Below are 26,119 nucleotides of genomic sequence, written 5' to 3' on the forward strand. Positions count from 1 at the left end.
ACACAAATCTAGATTTTTCCGTTTACTTAAACACTGCCCCTTCATCAACCAATACCCTTAAGTTTTGTATTCAAAATGTTAGGCTCTTGGTCTATTTATCAAAAAAAAGGAACAACCTTTTGAGCGTTCAAAGGAAGATGCTAAAACACGACCCTGCTCAAGAGGCTGTTCTCCACCCTCTCTCTGGTCCCCTGAAAAACAAGCAGTGCAACACTCGGGAACCTGTCTGTGCCGGGCGTTTGTTCTTGTTACTACAGCAAGCCTCCCCTAAGCTGGAAGGGGTAACTGACAGCAAACTTTTCAGGGAAAGCCTTGCCTGTAGAAAAGCACAACACCTCTTTATCTTCTGGCTGAGGTAAGTTTATGTGTGGTAAGGCTGCCTTACGTTGGTGTCCTGTGAAAATAAAATATATAGGACTCACCTTCCGTACAGACTCGTTTAGTTTGGCAGCATCAGTTAATGGAGAAAATAAACTGCATGTAAAATCACATCGTTTATTGAGCCAACCATGTTTTCCAAAGGCAGCCTGCCCTTTTTTGGTCAGTACGTTTCAAATTGCATATTAAATTAATACAGTTTTATTAAAGCATTTGAGAATTAAGTTACTCTTCCTGACCTCAGTGTGGTTTGATTAAGAGTAAAAATTCTTTACTTTCAATATCCCAGCTACGCTCCTGTCTTAATTTCTCTAACAGTTGCTCACTTTAATTTGAGCTACGGAATTGCAGAGGGCCATCAATCATTTCAGTGGAAGGTTTACAGAACTGCAGAAGGAAAGCGTTATTACCGCTTGTTTTTTGCAAAAAAATTTCACACTGAGGTCAAGTAAGGGGGTACAGTGCATGCAGACTTAATAGTGGTAACCGTCATGCCAACCAGAATTACAGGACATTAATTAATCTTTCCTTAAAACTGTCTACAATGTTAGAAACAAATTCAGTCTGCAGTTAAAGCAATCTTAGGAAGTATTGAAGGAGGCTGTAAACTACTCTAGCCCCGCCGTTTCAACAGTTTTATAATCCCTTTGTTCACTGCTGATGGGAATGCCATCTCCTGGAGGGATTCAGTTTTGCCACTTGATATACCGAGTATCAAAGAACTGCAAATGTTTCCTACTGCTCCGCGCAGCCGACCCACCGATGCTGGTAGCGCTTCACTGCAGCTGAATCATTATTACTCTCTGACGTTGCAGGCAAGCAGCACGGAGATGGCTTTCCTCAAATGAAGCTGCTGATTTACATAGTCTGACTTACTCACCACCCCGTTCACTAAAAATCCATAAATAATGCTTAAATTATATACAGTATCATAGAAGTGGGTCTTTATTCTTCCCACAAATAAATTACTTTTTTAAAAAAAAACCCAATTGTTAACAAAGTATAAAAAGTAATGCCCTAACAAAACTACAGTGCTGTTATCATTCCATGTCGTCTTTGGACTGCTGCAGTAAAATATGTATTTCTTCAAAATACCGCTTCTTCCAACACTGTCTTGTGCTGTCTTCGTTGGAGACGGGAACTCCTTTGCACTCTAACTGCAGTTCTGTTTGAGCAGCCATAGCCTTGAAAATCAAGGCAACCGTTGCATAATGTTCTGAAGGAAGAAAACACGACATTTCAGTAAAAGTGGATTTTAGGGGATTACAGTTGTTGTTGCTGATTTTGTATCCGCTTTTGCCTGTGTCCGGGTGAAGGTCTTTTCACAGATCCCACCTGCTGTGGACATCAGGCTGCTCTCCAGAGACCGCAGACTGCGGGAGCTTCCAGTTAGCAGGGCTGCCAACTGTCACGTTTGTCCCTTCTCCCCGCACAGCGCGGCCCCCCTTAGAGGGCCTCAGAAAGACTCACCCTCAGGCCAGCTCCCACACCTCCACTTCAGGACGATTCTTTGGCTTGGGACCTGTGAGAAGATAAGAACACCCCTGAGACAATTCACATCGCAACTGTGCAATGCTAATTCTCTCCTGAAAAACAAGGGGAGGAGTGTTATGTAACAGTAGGCACATGCATGTAAACAATACAAAGGTTGGGATTTGGGTTTTTTAAATAAAGTATTTTCACGAAGCTCTTGGCGTGCTCCATTCCACTGTTTTGTTTTCTCTATGGGAGGCGGTCAGGCCCATTCGTTACTAAACTTAGAACGCTGGTTTTCTTGCAGACCTTGAAATGGGCACTGCTAAGAGTCATGTTTTCACCTCTGAGACGTGTAAGCACGCAGAGTATGCCTGTGATTCTCCGTCAAGCAGCCCAGCCTGCTTGAGTGTACAGGTTCGGCAGTACTGTGCAAAAACGCCTTACAGCCTGCCGCCAGCTCACGGGAGGCGTCACTTCAGCACAAGCGTATGCATTATGTCAGCTGAAGTTTTGCCTAGATCAGGCTCACTGTTCTCACTAGGCCATTAAGTTCCTGTGTTGGATTGTTTCACCTAAACAGTTCCTCATGCAGTTGCAAAGGCCGATGACTAGAACTGACTTCTCTCAGCTTCCATCAGGGGATGTTCAGCTCTGCAGCGTCTGTCTTTCCAGACTGAGCCCTTTCCGATGTCATCAACAAATTTTATTGAGTTGAGTTAAAGTAACAATCTCATTTTCCAAGGCTTTGCTTTTTTAAGAATTGTCCAGGTGTCAGTGATACTTACTGCCTGTCATCTGGATGGATGTAAGATACCAAATCTGAAGCTCAGCGACTGTGAAAATGGTTTTTCGGGTTTCAAAAATGGAGCTGAGCTCTAATTATCTTTCCCTTTTATTTGCAAAAGCGTTAAGCTGGGGAGAGTGTAACATTTGCCCTGAACGGAACGGCGATCGCTTCTCCAGTTACAAGAAGAATTGATGTGGATTTGGAAAATAAACTTTAAACCTGCTTTCTCGCTCCTCCTCCTCCTAGTAAAAAAAAAAATGTCCCCTCTCTGCAGGTTGCTGGGTGTAGTCAGTGGCTGCTGTTTTGATTGGGAAAAAAAATCACACAACATAATAGCAGGTTTTTTACTTTGAAACAGAGGAACCCAGTATGCACTAGAGAAGCTGCTCTGTCAGAAACTCAACGCTACTTTTTAGCTCAGAGAAACGGCTAATAGCCCACCACCACCCATTTTTAAAGTGCAAAACAGGAGCATTTTACCAGTTCCGCATATTCACCACTGACACAGCCATCAAACATCTGAAGCTTGCCTCCTTTCTCAGCTTCAATCACAGCAGGACATTTAGAAAACTTCTGCACCAACTAGCAAAAAAAGAACAGCACACGTCAGTTAACTACAAATCCATACTGATAGATAACGCACCGTATCATGAGACAAGGGAGGGTCGCTGAAGAGATTAACTGCAATGTATGTAAGAGTCTTTAAGCACTGATCGGGCTTTTCATTTTATACAGCGCTCCCCTGAGCTCTGTGCTAGCAGCAGGCTCCAGGGAGGTGACAGAATGAGAACAGAAATGCTGAGAAAGCTAGTGGTAAATGCAAAGACGGGTAAGGACTCCAGCCCCCTGCGAGGGGCGTGGACGGAGCAGCAGCTCTAGGAAGGTGCAGAATTGCTGCCGAGCACCATTACTGTTTCCCATTGGTAGCGCTGGGATTGTAATTTAAAGTTCTCTGGTAGCAGCCCTGGCTCTTTTGAAGGACGCGAACCCAGAATCAGTGATTTTGTATTTTGCACCCTATAGGCAACAGTATCATCGCATCCAATACCAATTAAGCGGTAAGCTGTGGGTAACAACAGTGCCACTGCCCAGCGCTGCAAGCTGCCGAATGAGAAATGCCTACATCCCACAGCCAAGCTTTTTCTAACTAGCACAGGGCAGCGTGATTGAGCTGCACACGAACTACATGAACATGCACCTTCACTTTGTTTAGTTGCCTTTTCTTCCTGTTAAGGGAACAACTTGCAAAAAAAAAGGTCTAAGCCACCCTAATAAACTCTCATTAAAAAGGTAAAAGCCGAATGATCCTACTGCGGCCTTCTAGTGCTCTCTGATTGCTATCACAAGAACTTGAAACTTGTCAGCGAGGCCAGCTGCCTAGCCTTTGTTCCTTGGTAGGAGACCAAAGTGACACATGGCTTCAGCAGCTGTCAGCTTCTGCTTTTTCACCACTGAAGTTCCGCGGTGGCTTGAAAGGTGAAGCTATTCAGCAAAACTTTTGAAGAGCAAATGATGGCAATCAGAATTGAACAGTGAAGTTACCAGAAAAGGGTAGCTCATGAAGCCTTCAGTTGCTGGACAATCGCATCTCTCCATTTAATGTACGTAAGGAGCATTATCTGAACTTGACACTATGAGCGTGACACATTCATCACTAACACAACTATTCAGATACAACAGCATTACATTGTTATGTTGCCTAGTGGAAATATCACTTACTTCCTTCGTTGTGAAGATGCTATAAAGTTCATCTGCTGAAGAGTTGAAGATTTCTCTCATAAATATCTTCACTGTTGGAATTTTTACACCAACTATATCCAAGGACTGTGGTAAGACAGAGTCCTGCAAAGCAAAAAATATTTCTGTGAATGCGAATCAGACAACAGTTCTGGAGTGGCAGAATCATTGTTACCCATGCATTCCTAAATACACTGTGTTATAAATATACGCTAATTTTGCAATGTACTTCCACATTTATTTAAAAGTAGTATTCATCAGGATTCACTGAATTAATTAAAAAAAACCACCGAGTGTGTGATTCGCTCCAAAGACACCTAAAATGAACTTTTGACCGGGGGGAGGTGACCTGTGCAAGTGAACTTGAGCTTCACCTTGCTGCACATACAGTCCTTGCAGCAGGAAGCCCTCAGAGGAACGCAAACGCGGCCGTCCTCCTCCCGCACCTGGCAGCGCCAGGCCCAGGGTCTGTGACGGGTCACTTGCGTACTACAGGCCCTGATCATGGCAGCAAGGAGGCAGTTCTGCCCCAAAGCCTTTCACTTTTGCAGGTGATCGCAGGAATATGCAATCTTTACCGTAGCAAAATCTGTAGGGACTACATATGGTAAAGTTAAATTCATGTAACGTTTAAAGCCAACATACTTGCATGGCATTCCCACTTGGTTTTTGCTCAGTGGCCACCTCCTGACCAGCAGCAGCTTTTGTTGGCAGAATCATTCCCAAGGTAAATTCTGGAATGAAGAAAAGCACTTTTCAGTATGAAACGGAGCTGAACAAGCACCCTGACATTCAGATATGTAATGAAAATTGCTGGCTAAAACTGCAGAGAGTGGGTAAAACTGGGCAGAATGGGAGCACAGAATGGGGCATGCAACTCTAACCCCGTTTCCCCACTTTAGCCCTGTTTTTTTATCAGCAACAGAGCCTAACAGCAATTTCCCTTAAAAACACAGGCTTTTCAGAGTTACCTGACCCCAAATCGACACTCTCTGCCCACTAAGGAATGGGCCATCTCCGTGATCTGAGCAGCAGAGGAACGGCAAGCTGAGGTTGGGCACTGCTTTGCCAGCCAGCAGCCTGCCGGTCCGACTGTGTCGTTTCTGTGGTCAATTCATGTAACACAACACTGCCTGGGTCGCTACAGAAACTTCTGGACGCTGCCACGTTTGATAGCAACGAAGATTTTGACTGGTAGGACTAACTTACTTCAATAAAAACAGTACAAAACCAAGGACTTGTCAATACGTTACCAATCTACTCAAGAAAGGCGACTGAATAAAATACATACCTAACATACTGGTTTAATTTACCTGTTTTAAGTGCTTTCAGATAATCTCTCAGGGCCTGTCTGACTTTCGTGGTTCCTTCGGTTCTCATAAGGTCCTTCAGAACATCACCTTCCCCTTTCTTTTTGCTAATGTTTATCTAGAAACAGAACAATTACAAAATCTAAGAGGCACCTTAACATGAGGCTTTTGAGTTCTGGCAACAAAGAAAGTATTTTGGCTTTGTTTACTATGTTCAGAGGACAGCTGCAATTTCATTATCTTCTCAGTTTATCCTACCTTCGCTAAAAATAAGCTCTTTTGGGTTCTGACTTAATAAATGCAGTCTTATCTCGACAGTAGCTTAGTCAAGTACATCAAGTATCAACAGAGTTGCCTAGTATCCAGCAGAGTTGAGGAATCTGTGGAAGCCACACTAGCAACTGCTACGCAACTAACGAGGACATTCCTTAAGTTCTTACGGTTTAGGTACAAGGTTTGTTGGGGTTTGGGGTTTTTTAAGACTACAACAAGCAGACTTCTTCTCAACTACAAGTTAACATATCATCACAAAGAGTAATTAGCAAAGACAATTGTGCACATTCGTAGTAGGTAAATTTGAGAACAGAAATAAGTCATTATTCCAAGTATAAAAACTCAAAAACATTAAATAAGCTATCCAAGTGTAATTATTCCCTTAATCACAGGATAAATCAAAATACAATGCCTATATGTTGATTAACACTTTATTTGAGCCTATACAGCCATATCGGTATTTCACACCTACCTCTGTATCATCTACCTCATTTTCTTCTGACAGGTTAGGAATTTCAACTGATCCCTTATGTTTCTCACCAGACTCTTTCACTGTACCTGTATTAACATAACGAATTCTTAAATGCATTATTAAAAACTATTTCCCACATAGCAAGAGTTTTATGCTTGGATATAATCGTCAAAAAGTGTTACTTGAAGCAAGTTGTCTAGAATCTGAATTGAAAGGAACCAAATAGCAACCGAGTCTCAAAACGTGTCACAGTACTTTCACAGCAAACTATTCTCAGAGCTTTATTTTCCTGTACAGATGTATTGCGATACGCACACAGGTATGTCTTCTCAGCACATTTTGCACGACCGTTCCGCCACTGCTCTCACCTTCAACTGCCAGCTGTTCTGATGTACTCTCTGCTTACAACAACTTTTGTCTGCCAACACAGAGTGTTAATCTAAAAGGGGGTAGGGGAAAAATAACCTCCTCTTCCCCATAACTTGTCTGCCCTTCATGCAGAAGCTCTCTATAATGCTACCTATTCCTTCTTGAATATCTGAAAAGCTTCCAACATACAGCGATGTAACCGTAAAACATACGTATATATATATATCTCTCTCTAATGGACAAGTATACAACCGAATTTTTTTAAAACCAGGAAACCACATGCAGATTTTTTTAGAATACTCATTCTTACTCTTTATATCCTCACTGTGAACTGCTACTATTCACTGTACACACGGAAGAACAGAAATCACACTCTGCTTTGGCGCCCTTCTGGGCACAGGCCCACCATCACTTACCTACACGGCTCTATAAACACATTCGGGATAGGAACCCAGTAGCGTGCTGCTTTGCCTCAGACCTTACAGTGAAAAGACTGAATTTAAGGTTTGACACTTTTTTTTTTAATTACACTGAAGATTCTTCCCCCTTGCCCTGCGAAAGCATTTAGTTATTTAAATCAATTTACTATTTAGATCATGTTAGAATCTCTTTAGAAAGCAGCAGCAGAAACATGCACTTCTACCCCAAACCCAGTTATCTCCATACAGTTTTATCAGCTTAGGCGTCAAAACATAGAGAACACAACAGATTTACCAGTCTATCAGCAAAACTCTCAAATGACCTAGTGTTAAGCCTGACTGCAAAAGGGGCATTATCACAAAGCTAGATGTATTTCTCTGGATTCTCTCACCTTCCAAGGAGCTAGCTAGATCCAGCTACTACTGAACATCACCCTCCTTTCACTGTTTTTAATTATTGCCCTGAAAGGCCTGCCATGCTAAAGGGGGACAACCATGCACGGACAGAACCTAACGTGCTGCCGGTCAAGATCACAGTGAAGTACACAAACAAATGCTCGGACGTTTCTTAGCAATAGAGTGTGAATGACTGCCAGTAACACAAGGGTGGAGTACAGTGCAAAGAGCCCTTCCTGGCCAGGATCTAAGTCAGTGGAGCACAGCGCAAGATGCAAAGTCTGTTAATCCAGAGGTAGACAGCCACCTCCACACAGGAAAGGCTAAACTAAAAAGACTCTCCTGGGCTCCTCAGAGCCTCCCAGGAGAACCCACTGGCTCAAGTATGAAGCCATGTGAACTACTTAATTACACCATTAAAACACTTCTGGGCCCAACACACATCGCACGCAGCCGTCTCTATTTGCTCTTTACTGCTTTCTTCTGGCAACAGGATAAGTACAAGCAAAACCACACAAGTTTTGTCTTTGCAGACAGTAGAGCAAATCTTATTTTCATCTACTCTACCCAAAAAGGAAATAATACAAGCAGGTAGGAAGACATTTTTAGGAGCAAAACAGAAACCTGACTTCTATCGATTCAGCTAATTTTATTAACAATTTTCACAACTCTTAAAGACTCACAACTAACGCAGGCCAACAACTAACAAATTTAAATTCATAAAACCAGTAAACAGGTATTTTTCCCCCCCCTCAAAAAATTGCTTGCTCAAGGGATTAATCCAGATGGTATATGCACTGAACAGCAAGGTCCAACCAGTTAACAAACTGAGCTGGTTGTTGAACATTATGTAGGCAGAACACTTTGTATTTTTAGTGTAACTGTAAAGTGAGCAAAACTATCAACATTTTATCAAACTAATTAATTATTTGTTTGAATCTCATGAGACTCCATTAACAGACCTAAGAATAAATTTGTTTGTTTCCTGTCAATCCAGTGTTTTAGGAAATAGATAGTGAAAGCATGTCTCAGAAAGACCTACCTATAAACCCACGGCTGAGAAGTTTTAAAAGGACATGTATGTTTTCATAAAGCTTCCACCACAATGTAGAATAATCCATTGAAATCCTCATTACATTTTCTAACAAATGATAGAACAGCCATTTTGCTCAATTTTAGTGCCATTAAGTACCCTCAGTTCCCCCTTTTTTGTTGCTCTGTAATCTAAATTGCTAAGGGCAATGTTTTTCCAACACCGCACTTTTCAAACAGGCTGCAAATTTCAGGGTGTATAACATCTTGTCCTTACGTAAACACGTTTTAATCATAGCTTGAGCTCCTAGTTATCCTAGAAGACTTGTAGAAGGAACTAATTACAGCAATTAGTGTTTCAAGCAGTTCAGCCCCAACTCTCATTTCTAATTCAGAGCTCACAGAAAACACACATCATGATGGCTATCAAATTAAGAAAAAAACCCACCATAAAACATCATCCCCTGCCTCTTTTAAATTCCACTGTGTAATAGCAAACTCCTTTAAAACTAAGCTCTCAAAGACATTATCCACTAAACACAACACAGAGCTGAGCAAAGTACCTAATGCGAATTAGTTGTCTGTAGTTAAACACTGAAAAAGCATAAAGACCTAGCAGAGGAAAAAGAATTTAGAAAGCATTTGTACAGAAATACAATACTGCATCTCCCTACTTCTAAGCTTTATACACTGTAATAAAACCAACAAAACCAAACTAGCTAGTGTTTAAAACTTAGATGATTTTAGCTTATCTTAAAAAACAAAGCCAAAACATCAAAAAGCTGATAATTACTTGAACTGCACTGATACAAACCACACGACAGAGTATTACATTTGCCTTGCTCTTTGTTAACACTGAGATCACAATTTTAAGTACACCCTTAGTCTGTAACACGCTTGTAACATTTAAAACTTAGTTGGCTATCAGTGCAAACAAAAATAAGTAACAGTACTTCTTTATGTCCCCTGTTATTGTAGAAGCAGACCTCAATTTCGAATTGTTCAAATAGGAGCACTGGTCTCAGCATTGAAAAAATAAATGCTCCAGCCAGCCAAACCAAGACAAACAGTCCCAGAAAGCTACCCTGGAAAGGGCACTGTGAAAAGGAGAAGCACGGAAGGCAGGCAGCCGCTGGAGCAGCAAAACAGCATCATCTGAAACACTGATCCAGGAACTGCAACTCTGTTTTGGGGTACAGGCATTAAGAAGGGGAAATTAAGCACGGCCTTTGGTATTCCCACCTCCTATAGTAACAACTGTGGCCTAAGAAATAAGTACAGTATTTGGGGGAGGAACAGCCTGTCATTTGGCATTACAATATCCAGGTGCAATGTCCCATGCAGGCACTTTTTACCAGCCCTTCCTGCTTCTTACTCTAATGCAAGAGACGGCCCACAATTTGCCATCAAGTTTTAGGCATCTAGTAACTGGAAAGAATTCCTCAGTATTACCCAAAGATACATTATTGGCTTGGTCTGCAAATAAAGAGCTTGCCACGGGACAAGCACAGTGGAGGATGAACCTCCACTGTCCGGGGTTGCAAGCGGGTGCAGCAAAACAAAAATGCATGGGCACAATCCCTGTTACCCCAAATAATCAGGAACTATTTCTAGTTGCCTTATTCCCACTGAGCAGTTTTTTCCTCACGTACTTCATTATTCTCAACATAACTACATTAAATTTTTGGAAACAACTGCACTGTCACACTTCTTAGGCTCTCCCACTTCCCGCTCTCGGCACGCATTAAGCACACTGTAATCTGCGCACACCGAGGAAACTACAACAATTCGAGCGCACTGTTGTAAGCCATACGTATCTGGTCACAACTGAAGTATTTACTTCTCACAAAGCAAAATGAGTAAAACTGTGCTGACACGCTGGTAAAACAATGCTAAGAAACGTGTGTGGTACAAAAAAATTGGGTGAAGGGGAGGAAAAGACAAGCTAGGGTTTCAAGATTATTTAAAAATAAGCATTTATGACAGTTCAGGCCCACGTGTCTCCTGCAGTCTCCGTACGGTTCTGATTCACTGCAGCTCACTGAGGTGTTCCTGTTTCTCCAGCCCAAGGGAGACAATTTCCCTCTCCACAGTGACCCCTCCTGATCCCGCAGAGCGGACCGGCAGCGCCAGCTCCGCAGGCACCATGCCAAGCCGCAAGGCTGCCCTGCCAGTGCCCATCTCCCCGCGGCACGGCGCCTGGGGCCACGCGTGGGCACCTGCCGGGCCCCCGGCCGCCGCGCTCCCCGCGCCCGGCAAAGCAAGGCGAGCCCGGGGGTCCCTGCCGCCGCCAGCGCCGGCTGAACCAGAGGGGGCACCGCTAGCCCCTCGCATCACCCCCGAGGGGCCGCCAGCCCCTCACAGACGCCCCCGAGGAGTACGGGCGAGGCATCGCCTCAGCGAACGTCCCCGCAGCCCAGCGCAGCCGGGTGCCCCCGTCGTGCCGTTCCCCTCAGGGCCGCCCCCCAGAGCCGCCCGTCCCCTCACCTCACCTCAGGGCCGCCCCTCAGAGCCGCTCGACCCCTCAGGGTCACCATTCCCCTCAGGGCCGCCGTTCCCCTCGGGGCCGCCCCCCGGTACCTTTCCAGCTGAGGCGCAGGTTCCACTCGTAGAAGAAGATGAGCTTCCCTTTGCGGCTGTTGCAGGACGCTTCGCCTTCCACGTGCTTCAGGTCGCTGATCTCGCAGCGCCCGGCCTCGCCCTCCACCACCAGCCCCACCAGCACCTCCTCCAGCTTGCTCTTCGACCAGCTGGTCGCGTCCCGCTCGGTCCTGGCCGGGGAGCGGGGCCGTCAGGCGCGGCACCCCCCCCGCCGCGGGCCCGCCGCCCCCTCCCCTCCCGTCCCCTCCCCTCCCGCCGCCCCTCACCAGTGCCAGTTGTTGACATTGGTGGCGTCCGCGCGCTCCTCCACGATCCAGCGCGGGTCCCCCTGCCCCCACTTGGCCATGGCGCTGCCGCGGCCCCGCTGCCGCCCGCCGGCCCGGCCAGAAGGTGCCAGAAACTTCCCCGCCCCCGTCCCTCGCTCCCCGCCGGAGGAGGAGGAGGAGGAAGGAGAAGCCGCGCCGCCCTTCCTCCCCTCACAGCCGGGGCGGGGAGGGAGGCGGGGAGCCGCCGCCCGGGCCTCTGGGTGGCCGCGGCCGCGCTGCCGCCGCCCCGGGGAGCGCCCCCGCCTGAGGCGCGGCGGCGAAGCGGGGTGCCCTCGCCCGGAACAACGACCCGGCGTCACTTGTGGAATCGGTTTTATTGTCCGCCCGTTCTACCCACGGCCCGAGCGACGAGATGCGGTGTAAGGCAGCGCTGCTGCCAGCCCCGCCGCCCCCGGCCCCTCCGCAGAACGGGGCGGCGCTCCCCCTCCCCGCCGCTCGCTCCCCCTGCCGCGGATCCCGCCAGGGCTTTCTTCATCCAGCATTCTTACTGACGGAAAACTACATCGTCATCATCGGGCTCATCTTCGGGGTTCCCGTGCAAAATAATTGCCACTTCTGAAAACTTGACTCCCTTCAGCTCGGGGGCGGGCGCCGGCCCCGGGTTTGCGGCGGTCCCAGCGCAGCTCTGCGGGAAAACGCGGCACGTCAGGCCGGGCTACGGGCCGGGCCGGCATGTCCTAAGCAGTGCGAGTCCTCTAACTTACACATACACACATATTTCTGTCCCCAACGCTTGCAAAGAAAGCATTCTTTTCAAGCCTGCAAGTTTTAGGGGCAGCACGCAACACAGCCCTTTACTGTACACATGTAAGTCACCATTCTTGGGTCACAAAGTCCTCCTCCTCCTCAGCAGGGACAAACAGCCCCTCCCCAAAGATTTTTTGTTACTTCACATAAGTTGGTGGGTTTTTAGTGCTATCACAGGTTTACCACTTTCAATAATTGTTTCAGTTATTTGACATACAGTGATAAAGTATCTTTCACTCCATTCCTGGCAATTGAAAAGGTAATTACCTGATCTGTTGTGCTTTTTGCAGTGGGCTGGGCATCTACATATCTAGGTTCAGCAGCCCTTTCAGATGCTACCTTTCCTTCATGTTCTTCATCGCAATCTAAGAGTAGTGTCTCAAGGTAAGCGCATTTTTCATCAGCCTTATTTACGTCTTTGTCAGCATCACCTCTTTTGGTGTCTTCCATGTTGCTAAATGCTATTACGTCAGTTTCCCTGAAAGAGAGTTAGAATTCGTAACACCTCGAGCTTGCAAATAGTCAAGAGACAAAAATCTTGGCCTCTCTAAACCTGAGAGCAGCACGTAGACTGATCTCAAAATCACTGGGATTTTACCCTGGGAAACATGAAGTAGCTTCTTGTATCCTGAAGAGTGTTTTTCCTGCATATGGCTTAACAATTTGCTAAAGAGAAAGTAGGAACTTGCCCTTGTAATTTTTGATACAAGATTAAAAGGTATCAGCTTCCTTTGAGTGTAGAGAGTTTTTAACTTAAAATTGTAAGGGTTCTTAAAAAATCAGTCTATATACTCTAGTGAAAGATACAAGGAAAATGCTATGTTACCAGAATAAACTTTTGACATGTCTTTTGACATGCTATTTTTAAATAAATTTGTGTTATCAGCATTCTACTTACACATTATTCATGTGCTCTAGTTTCTCTAAGCTTTTCAGACTTCCTCTTCTATCAGCTGCACACAGATTATCAATACCCTTCTTCATTTCAGCTTGCTTCTTAACCAGATACTGTTGCTCATACCTTTTGAAAATGATAAATACATTAAAATAAAATTATCTTTGAAGATGGGCTTTACAGTTGCTTTAAAAGCAGAATATGATGCGTTTGTATCGTAAATTTAACGCACAGCATTTATTTTCAGTATGATTCTGGGGATTGGTTTGGAGTATTTCCTATATTTCTGTAACGGTAGCAGGGTAGGTACCCGCTGCCCTCTTGGAAATGCATTTGTTTTTCTCCACCCGCTGGTCCTGCTGCCACTGAAGTTAGCTGCAAAACCTCCCTTGATTTCAGCATTCATGGGGTTAGAGGAGACTTATGCGGGTATATCACAGCTGCTTGTGTCCCCCTTCACAGTTAAAATTTCTGCTCTCCACATTTCTCTGTTTTTAAAAGTATTTGCTTCTGCTGTTGCTGTGTGACAAGCAAGAATAAACCAACTTCCAGTTATGCGTAGCATGTCTAATATCTATGGTACAACACCAGGCATTTTGATTTATAGCAAATCTTAGGTGACACTCCATGCAAATATCAGTAATTTATCAGATAAGTACTTTTCAGGTTGACATTCGAAGTAAACTTATAGTTGCAAGTCTAAATTACATTGTTAAAGTAAAAGTAGTTGTACCTTTTCCTTTTTATAGTAAAAAGGACGTATACCAGGAAGGCTACGAGGGTGCAGACTAGCAGAACGCTAAGCACAATTGTTGCAATGAGTTCAGGCGTTGCCGGTTCAGCACGACCCTCTTCTATGGCAGCAGTAACAGGAATTGAAAATATTTTCTCCAGTTCTACCTCAATGTTACTCTTCTGCTCCCTAAGTTTCCTGAAGACAGAAGAGTAAAATGCTGATGACATATCAGACCTTCATTTTGGCTTGAACAGTGACAAAGAAAATAACAGAATACCAATCCCTCATCCACCAAGACCTTTTCCAAAGATTCAGATTTATCATGTCTTTCATTCCGAAAACACTCTTGTTTTCTTGCAACCAGCCCTGGTGCTTATGAACTAAAATGATGCAAAAGCTTGGAAAATTGAATCTGAGAGGTCAGTATCCTCTAAATCCACATTAAGGCAGCTGCATGTAGCCTCACAGTTACTAACAGCACTTTCCCTCAGAGAAAAAGGTTCCTGTGATCACAGGCTCCATTAGCAATATCGGCCACAAACAAGTGCTTGTTTGAGAGATGTGTTGAGTCTAGAAATTGTGTGTTTAAATAGCAGCTGCCCCTCAGAGAATGTTTATATGAATATGCATTCATACCACTGACATGTTATGAAACAAATGTAAAATACACCTGAAATGTAAGTTTTTAATCAACACTCTGCAGTTCTGAAGTGAAGTCAATATCCATTTTAATGATATTGCTTCTGTTTTCTTTAAAACTAACTTTTAAATATATTTTGCACAATTAAACAGCCTTATCCATGTTTTTGTCCAACTCTGAAAATCACCTTTCGATAAATAATGAAAGCTTTCTGAATTCTAAAAATACTAAAATAAGCCTCGAGGTAAATTTCAGCTAAACTGTTATTTCATCTAAACCTGTTCAGTCCAAGACATTAATGATTTTAAGTGAAACAAAGCCCAGCTGCATAGCTCTGATACCCAGAAGACAGACTGTGCCATACAGACCTTTTTACATATTCTGCAGGTAATTCCTGGTTTGCCTCATCAAAAGCAGTAAATTTTACATAGGTTACATCAGTGCTGCTTCTTGCTTTTCTTTCAAACTCATTTGAATAAACATCAATGATGTATACATTCCATGCAAGTTTATCTCTCAGGACCCTGCCATCATGTTAAGAAAACAATTTAAATTAACTGGGCAATGACAAATTCTTCTACTCTGGAAATTAGAGATGATGAAAAAGTAGTATTTAATACAACACTTTCAGGTATTTAGTATTTTAAGAGAAGCATGTAAAAATGCAGGATTATCATCAGCAAAGCAATTAAGCTATTTGACCAATATCGTTGAGTGACTGAGTAGCAGAGGGAAACAAAAAAATCCAGTCCTTGTCTCTGGTAAGCGAAGATACTTTTCATTAGTAGACAGTACATAACTTTTGTGCATAGCCTGAAAATTCTCAGATAGGTGCCATTAACATAACTGAACAATTACTTACAGAAAGGAAGGGTTAACAAAACCTTATACCTAGCTTTCATAACCAATATTGCATAGTATATAATACAGCATGCTTTTCAAAGTGACATACGGCTCATTTCATGCTTGACGTTATTTTTTGTAAATACAGGCAGTGATACCTATAGAGTACTATAAATAGTAGAGGTGGGAAGGAGTGAAATTCAGTCCCATTATCCTCATTGCTTTCTTCTCCTTTTCCACAGAGATTTTCACACTGGATTGCACCAGCGGCCCAGTTAATCCATCATTCTGACAGCAGTCAGTACCAGCTGCTTTGAGGAAAGCAGCAGAGCAGCTCTAGGGTTTCCATTTAATTTTTACCAACAAAAAACTGGTGCCATAACAGCGTCAGCATCACAAACTCATTTTTCCAACCTTCAGAGTGATTTCCCCTCAAAAACACATGACTCAATATTACCAATGGAAATATATGCTTATGTGTAATCAAACAAAAGATCTTGTATCTTCATTAACAAGCCCAAAAGGCCAAAATATGTTTTTAATTGTTGTGTGGCCATCCATACAACACCAACTCACCCCCTAGCACCGTGGGGCCGAGAGCTTCTTGAGCAGCTCTGCTGCAGTGCTACTTGGGGGATTTTTTCACCTGTAGCTGAGGTGGGTTTGGTTCGTGGCTGCTATCCTATCTGCCTCCACATTTCTATCTTGGGCCTACTATCCATGAAGGACTTTATTCCAGGCTGTTTAAAATCACAGAAACATTGAGATAGGAAGAGACCTCTCAAAATCGACTAGTCCAATGATCTCTTTCACATTCATCAGCTCAGGCCAAAGCCTTACCAGGTAAAAACTGGTGGATTCCTGTGAATTCCCACAAAGTATTCTGAACTACGTCAAGTTAAGGCCTAGCTTTTCACGGGCACTGGCTAGGGTATTGTCTCGCCTATAGGCTCTCAGCCACCTATCTCAAAGGGACTATAAATTTGTCATTAGATATTGTATCAGAATAATTCAGTGTTTCAAAAATACCTTTTTACTTCAACAATGTTTCTTTCAACAGCATTGATCTTCTGATTAAGCACCACTACCACAATGTTGTCAGAGGAACTGGAATCAAGGGTTACCTAAGAAAGAACCAAATTACATGTCAGGTTTGCTGAAGCATATGTATCTCTCTCAGATTGATTAAACAAACAAACAAACAAACACACACACCAAAAAAAGGTCCCACCACAAAAAAACCCTGTGATACAGAATAATTGTCCTCTAAAAATCAGTCTTCATGCCAACATATTTTCATATGTTACTAGAAATGGCAACCTCATAATTCTGGCCTGAAAGTGTGTAGTAAATACCAGTGTATCTGACAGTCTCACTGTATGGTGTTAAGTAGGGTTTTTTGTTGTTATTACCAAACCTAGCCCTTCTTGTATACCGAGTTTTGTCAAGGAAGCAAATCAGGACTATAAATAGCAATTTTCCTTACATTGACTGTTGTCCGGGCTGTAAGTCTCCTTGTGCCTTGGTCTGCAGCTCGGACTTCCAGGTAAAATGTTCCAGCCTTTCCTGCTACAGAAACTGTGAAAATCTGCCCTGTATTTTCATCAATGTCGAATTCATTTGTTTGAGTATTCACTAAGCTGTACAGCAGAAGTCCGTTGTCTCCTGAATCTGGATCTGTGGCCTGGATTTAAAAAAGGTGATTTGTGTAACTCAGCTTGTGGCTTTTGGGCTGCACCATTGCCCTTCAATCATTAAACTCTGCAGTTTCTATTTGTAAGACTGGAGTATTCTAGAATAGTGCTGTCGTATTTCTTTCTTAGCACTAAAAGTGGGGCACAAACTACCAGAATCAGACCAAGGGTATAAAAGGGGAAATAAATTTACTATGAAGTCTGGAGGATTACGCTGCAAGCATAAAAGGAGCAGACTAGAACGGAGAGGTAACACCAGACTTAGAACAAGATGAGAACGGTTCCATTTTGAAATCAAATTCCCTTTGGGGTCTGACAGATAACAAAGTGATTAATGGTGCCGAAGAGAGAACAGTAGCCTGTGTGGTACATAATCCATAACAGCAGCATGAGTCAGAACAGACTGTATAGCTCTTCTGACAGACCCACTAGTAGGACAGGTATGGACCAGTTCCCTAAACATCCCATCCTTCACCAGCGATTTGTTAAACCTGGTTGATGGGCAGAATCTGCATCAAGCTTTCAAGAGCAGACTGAACAGCTCCTTTAGCCCAGTTTAACTGTGGAAGAAATCCAAATCTTGGAAGAGATTTCTATTCTCACGAAGAACACAGAAAGCTACTCTACCTGAACTGTAATAACCGGGTACTTGTACAGCACAGAGTTCGGTATCCGAGCAGAGTAGGCATCATTCAAAAATGCTGGCTCTTCATTTACATCCTGCACTGAGATTGTCAGCATTGCCACATTTTGAGCAAGCAGGCCTATTAAAAAACCACAAGTTAACTGCAACAACGAACACTGGCAAAGCACAGCTTTCAAAGGCTAGGTCAGGCTGTGGCTTTGCAGCAGTATCTCTGCTGCATGGGAGGAAGAGGGAGAAGAAAGGGAACGCAGCAGGGATGTGCCCAGAGGAGCAATATCTCACTCCTTCAGGGGCTTCAGTGAGAGCAGGCAGTTCAAGACAAGAGGTGACAGCAGCTGGCTATGCTGCACCAGGGAAGGGACAGGCAGGTTCCTCCAGCTCCTGCCAAGTTGTCCAATGCCCAGCTATTATACTCTTCTCTGAGACCATGGTAGGGCCCTGTGAGGGTTTGCACCCTTGGGGGAAGGCTGCTGGCTTTCCTCTGTACAACCTTGAACTTCAGCTTTTCACCTTTCGCATCAGACTTTTCAGTTAAAGAGAATCATGATTCCTATATTGGGTTGTAAACGCAGGAGACGTGTTCATTGCCCCAGATTTAAGTTGGAATGTCCTTCAAAGCAAAAAGTTACCTGAACGCTGGACTTCTGTGGCAGATAAGAGATTTTCATTTGCTTCAATTAAAATCACATACTGAGAAACTTCCTCATAGTTCAAATTAATCGCTGTTCTCAGCTGACCACTTTTCGGATCCAATCTAAAATGACCTGAAAGGAAAAACATGCACCTTCATTATTATAGCTACTATTTCACTTGTAACCCTTCTACCTCTCATGTCTTTGTTGCTCTTAGGATGTTTCTAGGGGTCCTCTGCTCTTCAGAAAGTGAAATGCAACACTTCCACTAGCTGTGCAGCAAAGGTATCACAGCAGGGGTGACCAGACAGGCCTTAAACACGTAAAGGAGCAACATACTTGGAAAACAGAATTGCAGCTTCTTGTTGCACAACTCCTTTTTCACTGATTTCCAAGTTTCCTCTCAGTTTCCAATTACTCCCTTTTTCGTGTGCCATGTGGAGCTGCAGCACAGCTGCAAAAGCTGAAGGAGGGCAGATGCCCTAACATAGTTGCGAGTGCAAGGAAATGATAGACTAAAAGTGACTGGCAGGGAGGAAGCTGCTTGCTAACAACAACTTCCATTTTGGCTCTGTCAGCTTGCAAATTATCCTAGCATAATGCTACAGAAACTCATTTTCTAGCAAGTTACTACCCCCTCTTTAGCCAAAGAAGATTAATGAAGTCCATGCTGAAGAAGGTCTGAAAGAAATTCTTTGTGTACTTTCTTTTTTTTTTTAAATGACACAGATTCTTATCCTTGGTCTCCATCTCCTCATTTACATACAGCAACATCTGCCACACAGAAGACAGGTTATTCTGTTAGCTATTTTAACTCATAAGGGAAACAACACTCACCTTTTTCATTGCCAGATACAATTGTATAATCAATCAGTTTTCCTAAAGTTTCGACCACAGTAAAAGCGTAAATGAAATAATCCACTCCTGTGTTTTCCAAAACGGAAATGCTAACATAGAAAATAAAAGATAAATCATAATGTTAAATTGCCCAGCAGCTGCTGCACTGGCAGGCTTTGAAATTTAACTCCTTAAGAGTGAGTTCTTTGTGGAAAATCCTGCCCCCTCCCCACTAGTTGTTTGTTAGAGCTCACTGGGTTTCAGAGCGCAGTGCAAGCCCTACTTCTCTAGCTAGACATTTGTTTATCCTTGAGTAAAGGCTAAAGAAGAATGTTTTATTAGTGTGCAAGAGGAAAGGGATGAAGAGTCTGGCTTATGCAAGCTGCACGATAAAGAAATAAAAGGCAATGCCTCAAATCACATTCACAGAACCATCAGCATCAGCACAGCAGAATTTCCTGGATGTTTTATTTAAAAAACCACCTGGGATGTCCTTCCTTCTGTGTGGATGAATACAAAAATGAGCTTCAGCTTTACTATGTTTTCCACTACCAGGAGAATACGAACCAGTTATATAAGTTAATACGAAAGCCTCACCTGATTCTGCTCTCGTTAAACTGAGGAACAAAAGGATGGTTGTCAAACACATTAAGAGTAATCACTGCAGTGCCATTTAAAGGTGGAGAGCCTTTGTCCTTAGCCATCACTGTTAAATGGATCTCTCCAGATCTAGACAGGTTTCCAGTTGTAATTATTTTCCCCTCACTCATATCTTCTATCAGGAAGAATGGGCTGAAGTTTTGGTCAGGGAGGATGTAGTACTCAATAAGTCCATTTTGCCCCTGCCATAGAAGGAACACAACTTCACGCAACTATTGCTTGCAAGTGCCCCAAGTCCCCTAGTACAGACTCACTGGAATCTCCCTATTTCCATGCTTAAATGGACAGGGTTCCATAGGTATTTTAAATAATTAGAGAGAACCAGGCTCAGAGCTATTTCATGGTGAAGCTGTAACACAAAAGCAGCAGCAGGGGAAAGCGCCAATGGGCAAAGCCCTCCACCACCCCAAAATAATTTTGAAGTTCCAAGATTAAAAAAACAAAAATACCAAACCCCAACCCCATAGCAATACTAAAGAAAACTACATGCACTGGGACTACATTTTGAAGGGTAGGGCAAATACTGAAACAAGGGATTTGACATGTCTAAATACCTCTAGTGAATTTATTTCAAGAATGATAACCTGGGGTTATCTGTGGTAGGATGGGCGATGATAAAAACACAAAGCAGAAGAAAATTCACAAGCAGTAGGCCAGTTCACAGTAAAAATGTGACAAAAAAAAAGTCTAAAAAAAAATTAAGGGCACATGCAGAGGTTGACAGTCAGAACTGTGAAAGAGAGTCATCTAAAGGTGTGATGTCAACGCAAATAAGCCAAAGTCCCTTGGATCCTTTTCACGCCTCGAGGAAAAGCACAGCCTCCCCACTGCTGTGAGGGTAAGCCCTATTCCTGCCTGCCGTGGGAGAGCTGGAACCTGTTTACTCTGTGCACATCACTTCTTTCCCGAGACAAGCCATTTTGACCAACCCTTAGGGTGTGTCGTATTGCACTTTGCTCTGTATTTTGGAAATGCATCGTATTCTGTTCTTCCATGGCTCTGCAGCAGCAGGATCAAACCCTACCATGAATACCTGTTATCACTAAGTAATCTGTGGATTTATAATTATATCAGGAACAGGGAGGAACAGAGACAAAGTCTAATGAATTCAGTGCTGGACTGTGCCCCAGAATCCTGAAAGCGTGGCACAGGGAGGATGAGAGCCACTCTGCGTGGCAGAGGACCAGACATATTATCTGAAGGATAAGTTTCATTAGGGTCATAATGCAGATCTCACAGAGTCCAGCAACTTTCATAAGCAATTTCACTTTTTATATAAATTCATTAAGAAGAATGATAAAAAACCAGACCATTAGATTATTTGCAGCAATATACCACAGCTGCAGCTACTTTAACCAAAATTATGTGTGAAGAAATAGGAAGGCACCTCCTACACCTATTTTGTTGTCACTTCTAGATGTTTCATCTTTTAAATAATGTAATCAGTAGTGATGTTGTCATGGTGATCTGGATGACTACTGGATATCTCTGCCAGTGCCTGGATACTACTTGATGGGTGCAGTACGGATACATTAAATAAAATTACTTTACAAAATGGGGACATAATTAGCTGGGGTACCACACTTCAGAGGCATTTGGTAAGCAGACATTTCCATGTTCAAGCCAGCTACACAATGTCTAGCTTTTACAGGTTCTTCTACTTCAGAAGTTCAAATAACTTCACAGACACTAAATTGCTTCAGTCCTTGCATACTTCTGAAAGACCAGTACAACTCAATATAATAAGGGGAAAAATTAAGGCAAAAATAGCTGAAGAAGCATGCCCAAAGACAGGGAATACATCAGTGTCAAGGCAGAAACATCGAAAGTCCTAATTTCCAATTCCCAGTGCTGTTAGTCAATCAGGATTTAATTTCTGCTACATTTGGCATTTCATGCCTACAGAACAGAGAAAAATATATTTGAGCTGCAGTTTAAAGCAGTGTCAAAACCAACAGGAGTAGTTACCTGATCTTTGTCAGTAGCACTCACAGTTATGACATGAGCACCTACAGGATTAATCATGTTTATGGAAGCAGAATAGGAATTCTGAGCAAATACTGGAGCATTATCATTCACATCAATCACTAGAACAGTGACATGAGTAGTTGCCTAGAAAACAAAATGGTTTCATGCATTTTAGAATGTCGTATTCAGCAATATTTTTTTGTTGTTAATTGCATATGCAACAGAAAGCATAAATTAGACTTCGAAAGTGCTGTAGTAAAACATTGTGTTAGTTTTAATTTTGTGAACTCAACATCAGAGCTCACTACAGGATTTTAATACGAGAGAGGCAGGCATTCAATGTCGCAGTAGAATTCTGCTTCTTGAAAGGTGTCTTAATGAGTAAGAACAGGATGTGTTTAGAAGGCCAACATGTCCTACTGCTGCTGCTAGATGCAGTTAAAGGAACCAGACATGTTCAAGTTCTGTTAAAGAAACGTGTAATAACTTTTCAAATAAAAGAAATACAGCAGACAAAACCAGAATAATTTTCTGAAAATTACTTTTTTTTCCCCTTAAAAATTATCATGGCATTTAAAGTACTAACAGCAGCAGGCAGGAATTCCAGCTCCTCAGCACAGGTTAGTCTGCAAGCAATTCAGGGTCAAATTCTGCCTTGCATGATTTTGAAGTATTTCAACTAATTATGGATTATAATACGAACAGCATGGACAAAGGTCGCAAAAGTCTGACCCTAAACATGATTAGGTGTCTGACTTATTCTGCACAATAGATGTCTTTGATAGGTCTCCCTCCCACTAGTTCAAAATCCACTCTGAATGCAAGAGTCACTGTTTATTACAACAATGATCTTTTACCTGATGGAAAGGGCCAGATTTATTGTTGACTGCATTCACTGTAAGGGTGTATTTATTCATGGTTTCGTAGTCTGGAGAGTTCTTTATCTTAATGTAACCATGCAATTCATCTATTTCAAACACATTTCCTCCACCTTCTGAAACACATTTAAAGAAGCATTATCAATGAATGCATCTTAGAAGCACATAATTAACTACACTCTTAAATTATATGTTTACTTGTGTCCTGAGTTTATTATAACAATTTTTTAGATATCATATAGATAATGTAGAAGAAAACCAGAAAATACTTTGAGTGAATGAGCATTTGAAACGTGAGCCGATAGAATGGTTTAACAAGTTATGCAGGCACGTCTGTCACACTCAGAAAGTAACAGTGCTTGAGGCATGTAAATGATGATGGACAGCACATTGGAGTTCTGGGATGAATCTCTGGAAGCAAGTTCCTCCAAGTGTGTGCAATAATTAGAGGAGATTAGAGGTGTTCTCAGACATTTTTACAGTCCTCTGACCTTCTCTATATTCAGTCTCATGTTTGCTGGTTGCAGTCATGAAATGCTGTGACAAGACAATGTTCCTGCCAAGATCTCTAAGAGAAGATGTGACTGAATTTATTCTGTCTCTGATGGAGGTGGGCTGAGTGACACACGGGATCTCAAAAGAAATCAGTTTGCCAGTAGCAGTGACTTTTACTGGGTTTGGCCGCCCTTGTCCAAAACCACCTCGAAGTCTGTATACATATTGGAAATAAAAGACTCTAAAAGCATATAAACTGGATACACATAGCTCTTGATGGCCTATACAACAAAAACCCGACTACTGCAGGCTTTGGTCCAGAGGAGTCTAAATCTCCAGATGCAGAGTCTAAATCTGTCAGATTTAGGGGCAGTGGCAAAAGGTGCACTCTTCTCAACTGTAACTCCGTCAGCTACCCCAGCTAAACGTGACTGGAAGCACAAATCAGAGCCCTCAGCCACTGCAGTTCACCAGCTGGCACATTAATGAAAAATGAAATTGAAGGCAGTTTTTATTAATAGCCTCGGCAGAGATCTGCGGCAGCAGAGTATGTGACCTGCTGTCTGTTGCGGCTCCCCTGCTGCAGAGGTAAAGGCATCCAGGACAAGGGTGAAGATGACAGCCCTCCAGCAGCCCTTGGTAGTGAATCAGGTCCCTGACACACTTGTGATACCATTTACATCTGCTCCTAGTAGCTTTTGAAATGTTCAGAGTCCCCAGGCTGAGGAGAGGCTTAATTTAGCAGCATTTAATACCTGGCACAGGCATTACAGGTTCTACAGGGCAGGGACCAATTAGGCCCTAGACCCTTATTCCTCATTCAATAAAGCTGTGGGCATTTTATTCATCAAAATTACACCTGCTGATTGCAGCTGTGGCAGTCGAGTAGCTAAAGATTGTCTTAAAAGCTCATTTTTTAACAGAACTAGGAGTATGATTAAAAGCACAACAATTTGTAATTTCTGCAAAAGAAGTTCCTACTCAGTTTGAAAGCTGTATGAGCATAAATTAGTAAAATACCAAACCAGGTGAAGGTGAACCTTCTTGGAAAGGGTGGGAAAAGGGTGGAAAGGGGTTAGGAGAGGAAACACATAATGCTATTTATGCTCGTAACAGTATAGACAACAAAGTGACAGTTGTTCCAGTGCAGTAAGAGAATTCCTTGTTACCTGTAAGGCTATATAGAACAAAGGCATTGTCTCCTGTGTCTCTGTCCGTTGCTGTGATTTTTCCAACTACGGATCCCACAGGTGCATTTTCATTTACACTGAATTCAGTCACTGGATCAAAAACAGGTGGCCAGTCATTAACATCAATGATCTTTATGACAACTGTGCAGTAACCTCTTTTCTTCTCAGGGATTCCATCATCTTCAGCATATATCACAATCTGCAAGTTACACAATTATTGGTAATGAGAAATCATACAAATAGATACCTGCGTAAGGATTAAAAAAATCTCAGTGAATTTTAAGTTTTGAAGTATTTTTGAGAAATGTAAAGTCAAATTCTGAATTCACCTCAAAATTATTGTTGAAAAGGGGTATCTGGTCAATAAAAAAGGTCTTTCTATATAGAACCAACAAATTCACCAATATTTTAGCTTGAAGCCAAATAATATCATTAAAAATATCCAGCAGTGGCAGCAACAATAAAGATTAACTGAGAATTTTATCATCTGCCAAGGTCTCAGTCCAGTACAGATTCAAGCAAATAGCACTGAATACATGAGCTGTCATTGTGAAGTGAGTTATTCACATGCAGAAGCATTTGAGAGTTTGTAGGGACAGCTGAACAATGAGCCTTTCTTGAATTTCATTATAGTCTATATCAGGGGTCCTCAAACTACGGCCTGTGGGCTGGATATGGTCCCCCAGGGTCCTCAATCCGGCCCCCCGTATTTACAGAACCCCCCGCCCCACCCCCGCCTGGGGTTGAGGGGGGAAAACCAAGCAGCCGCAGATGGCTGCCTGCCACTTCATCCACCTGCCAGCCCCCTGTGTAAAAAGTTTGATGACCCCTGGTCTAAAGGCGGTGTCTTGCTTTAATAATGCATCACATCTCGAGATGTAATTTATTGTGAAACAATGCATAAAATGCTCAAGCAATCCCAAGCTAAACAAAAACACAAAAGCATCACCTGTTACCCAGGAGGGGTGTGTGTAAGAAAAAGAAAAAAAAAAAAAAGAAAAAAAAAAAAAAAGAGTTCTGAATAACAAAAACTGAAGAAATCTAAAGCAAACCTGATACTCTGTTGGTTCCTCTTCATAATCAAAGGAGTCAGTGGAATAAAGAATTCCAGTTGCTTCATCTATCCTGAATTTTAGTCTGTCTCCACTAAGAATGCCATACGTTAGGAAACCATTTCTACCTGTATCCTTATCCCAAGCTTTCAAGCGGGCAATCTGAGTAGCGAGTAAATTCTGTGGATGAAGAACAGATTGAGGCTATCAGAGACTGGTTAGCTGCAATTTCTTGAATTACACAAAAGGGGGCAAGTAACAGGTACTGCATACACTTAGTATAGACATTTTAAAATCAAAATTATACAGCTTGTTCAGCACAGTAAGAGAATCTCTTGTTGTCACTAATTTATGGAAGAAAACTATTTCTGCCCCCACATCTCTACCTACAGTAGTTATCTTCAGGAAGCAGAATCATGATTTCAAAGAGACCAGATGTTATGGTTAACAGCCTCTACTCCTATGAAACTCAATGGATGTTCTCGTCTTCAAAATCATGTTTCTTTTTGAACACTATCTGGCTAATAATTACTCTTTTCAAAAAAAAAATCTATTTCTTCCTTTTTAAAAATGTTACTAGCATCAAGATTGACAGTAAATGTCAGTGTTTCACTTTCATGGCCATTTGAG

The 26,119-nt window shown here is 42.7% G+C and overlaps 2 protein-coding genes across 2 annotated transcripts; both read right to left on the reverse strand.

Annotated features, from left to right (window-relative positions):
* Positions 1-481: 481 nt before the first annotated feature.
* Positions 482-11,765, reverse strand: LOC130157519 (activator of 90 kDa heat shock protein ATPase homolog 2-like). Its single transcript, XM_056357196.1, has 9 exons — positions 11,517-11,765; positions 11,230-11,420; positions 6,434-6,519; positions 5,692-5,806; positions 5,024-5,112; positions 4,361-4,483; positions 3,122-3,223; positions 1,849-1,900; positions 482-1,594 (listed from the first exon to the last, which is right to left on the reverse strand). Exons 1-9 carry the CDS (start codon positions 11,594-11,596, stop codon positions 1,419-1,421), a joined length of 1,014 nt encoding a protein of 337 aa, XP_056213171.1. The 5' UTR covers positions 11,597-11,765; the 3' UTR covers positions 482-1,418.
* Positions 11,766-11,962: 197 nt separating this feature from the next.
* On the reverse strand, positions 11,963-24,015 carry LOC130157677 (cadherin-87A-like). The gene is made up of 13 exons (XM_056357565.1): positions 24,003-24,015; positions 22,732-22,868; positions 21,875-22,018; positions 19,844-20,088; positions 19,247-19,356; positions 18,407-18,541; positions 17,759-17,895; positions 16,924-17,121; positions 16,467-16,561; positions 14,963-15,118; positions 13,222-14,149; positions 12,591-12,801; positions 11,963-12,201 (listed from the first exon to the last, which is right to left on the reverse strand). Exons 1-11 carry the CDS (start codon positions 24,013-24,015, stop codon positions 13,918-13,920), a joined length of 1,602 nt encoding a protein of 533 aa, XP_056213540.1. The 3' UTR covers positions 11,963-12,201; positions 12,591-12,801; positions 13,222-13,917.
* Between the last annotated feature and the right edge of the window lie 2,104 nt (positions 24,016-26,119).

The sequence above is a fragment of the Falco biarmicus genome, chromosome 12 (genome assembly GCF_023638135.1).
Source record: "Falco biarmicus isolate bFalBia1 chromosome 12, bFalBia1.pri, whole genome shotgun sequence".
Lineage (NCBI taxonomy): Eukaryota > Metazoa > Chordata > Aves > Falconiformes > Falconidae > Falco > Falco biarmicus.

Coding starts and splice junctions, on each gene's coding strand:
- LOC130157519 (XM_056357196.1), bottom strand. CDS start 11,596: ATGGCCAAGTGGGGGCAGGGGGACCCGCGCTGGATCGTGGAGGAGCGC. Junction 5,113..5,691: donor TCTGAAAGCACTTAAAACAG/GTAAATTAAACC, acceptor TCTTCATTCCAG/AATTTACCTTGGGAATGATT. Junction 1,901..3,121: donor GTGGTGAATATGCGGAACTG/GTAAAATGCTCC, acceptor ATCTTCTCACAG/GTCCCAAGCCAAAGAATCGT.
- LOC130157677 (XM_056357565.1), bottom strand. Junction 16,562..16,923: donor CAGCCCGGACAACAGTCAAT/GTAAGGAAAATT, acceptor GTTCTTTCTTAG/GTAACCCTTGATTCCAGTTC. Junction 14,150..14,962: donor CCTGCAGAATATGTAAAAAG/GTCTGTATGGCA, acceptor TTCTGTCTTCAG/GAAACTTAGGGAGCAGAAGA.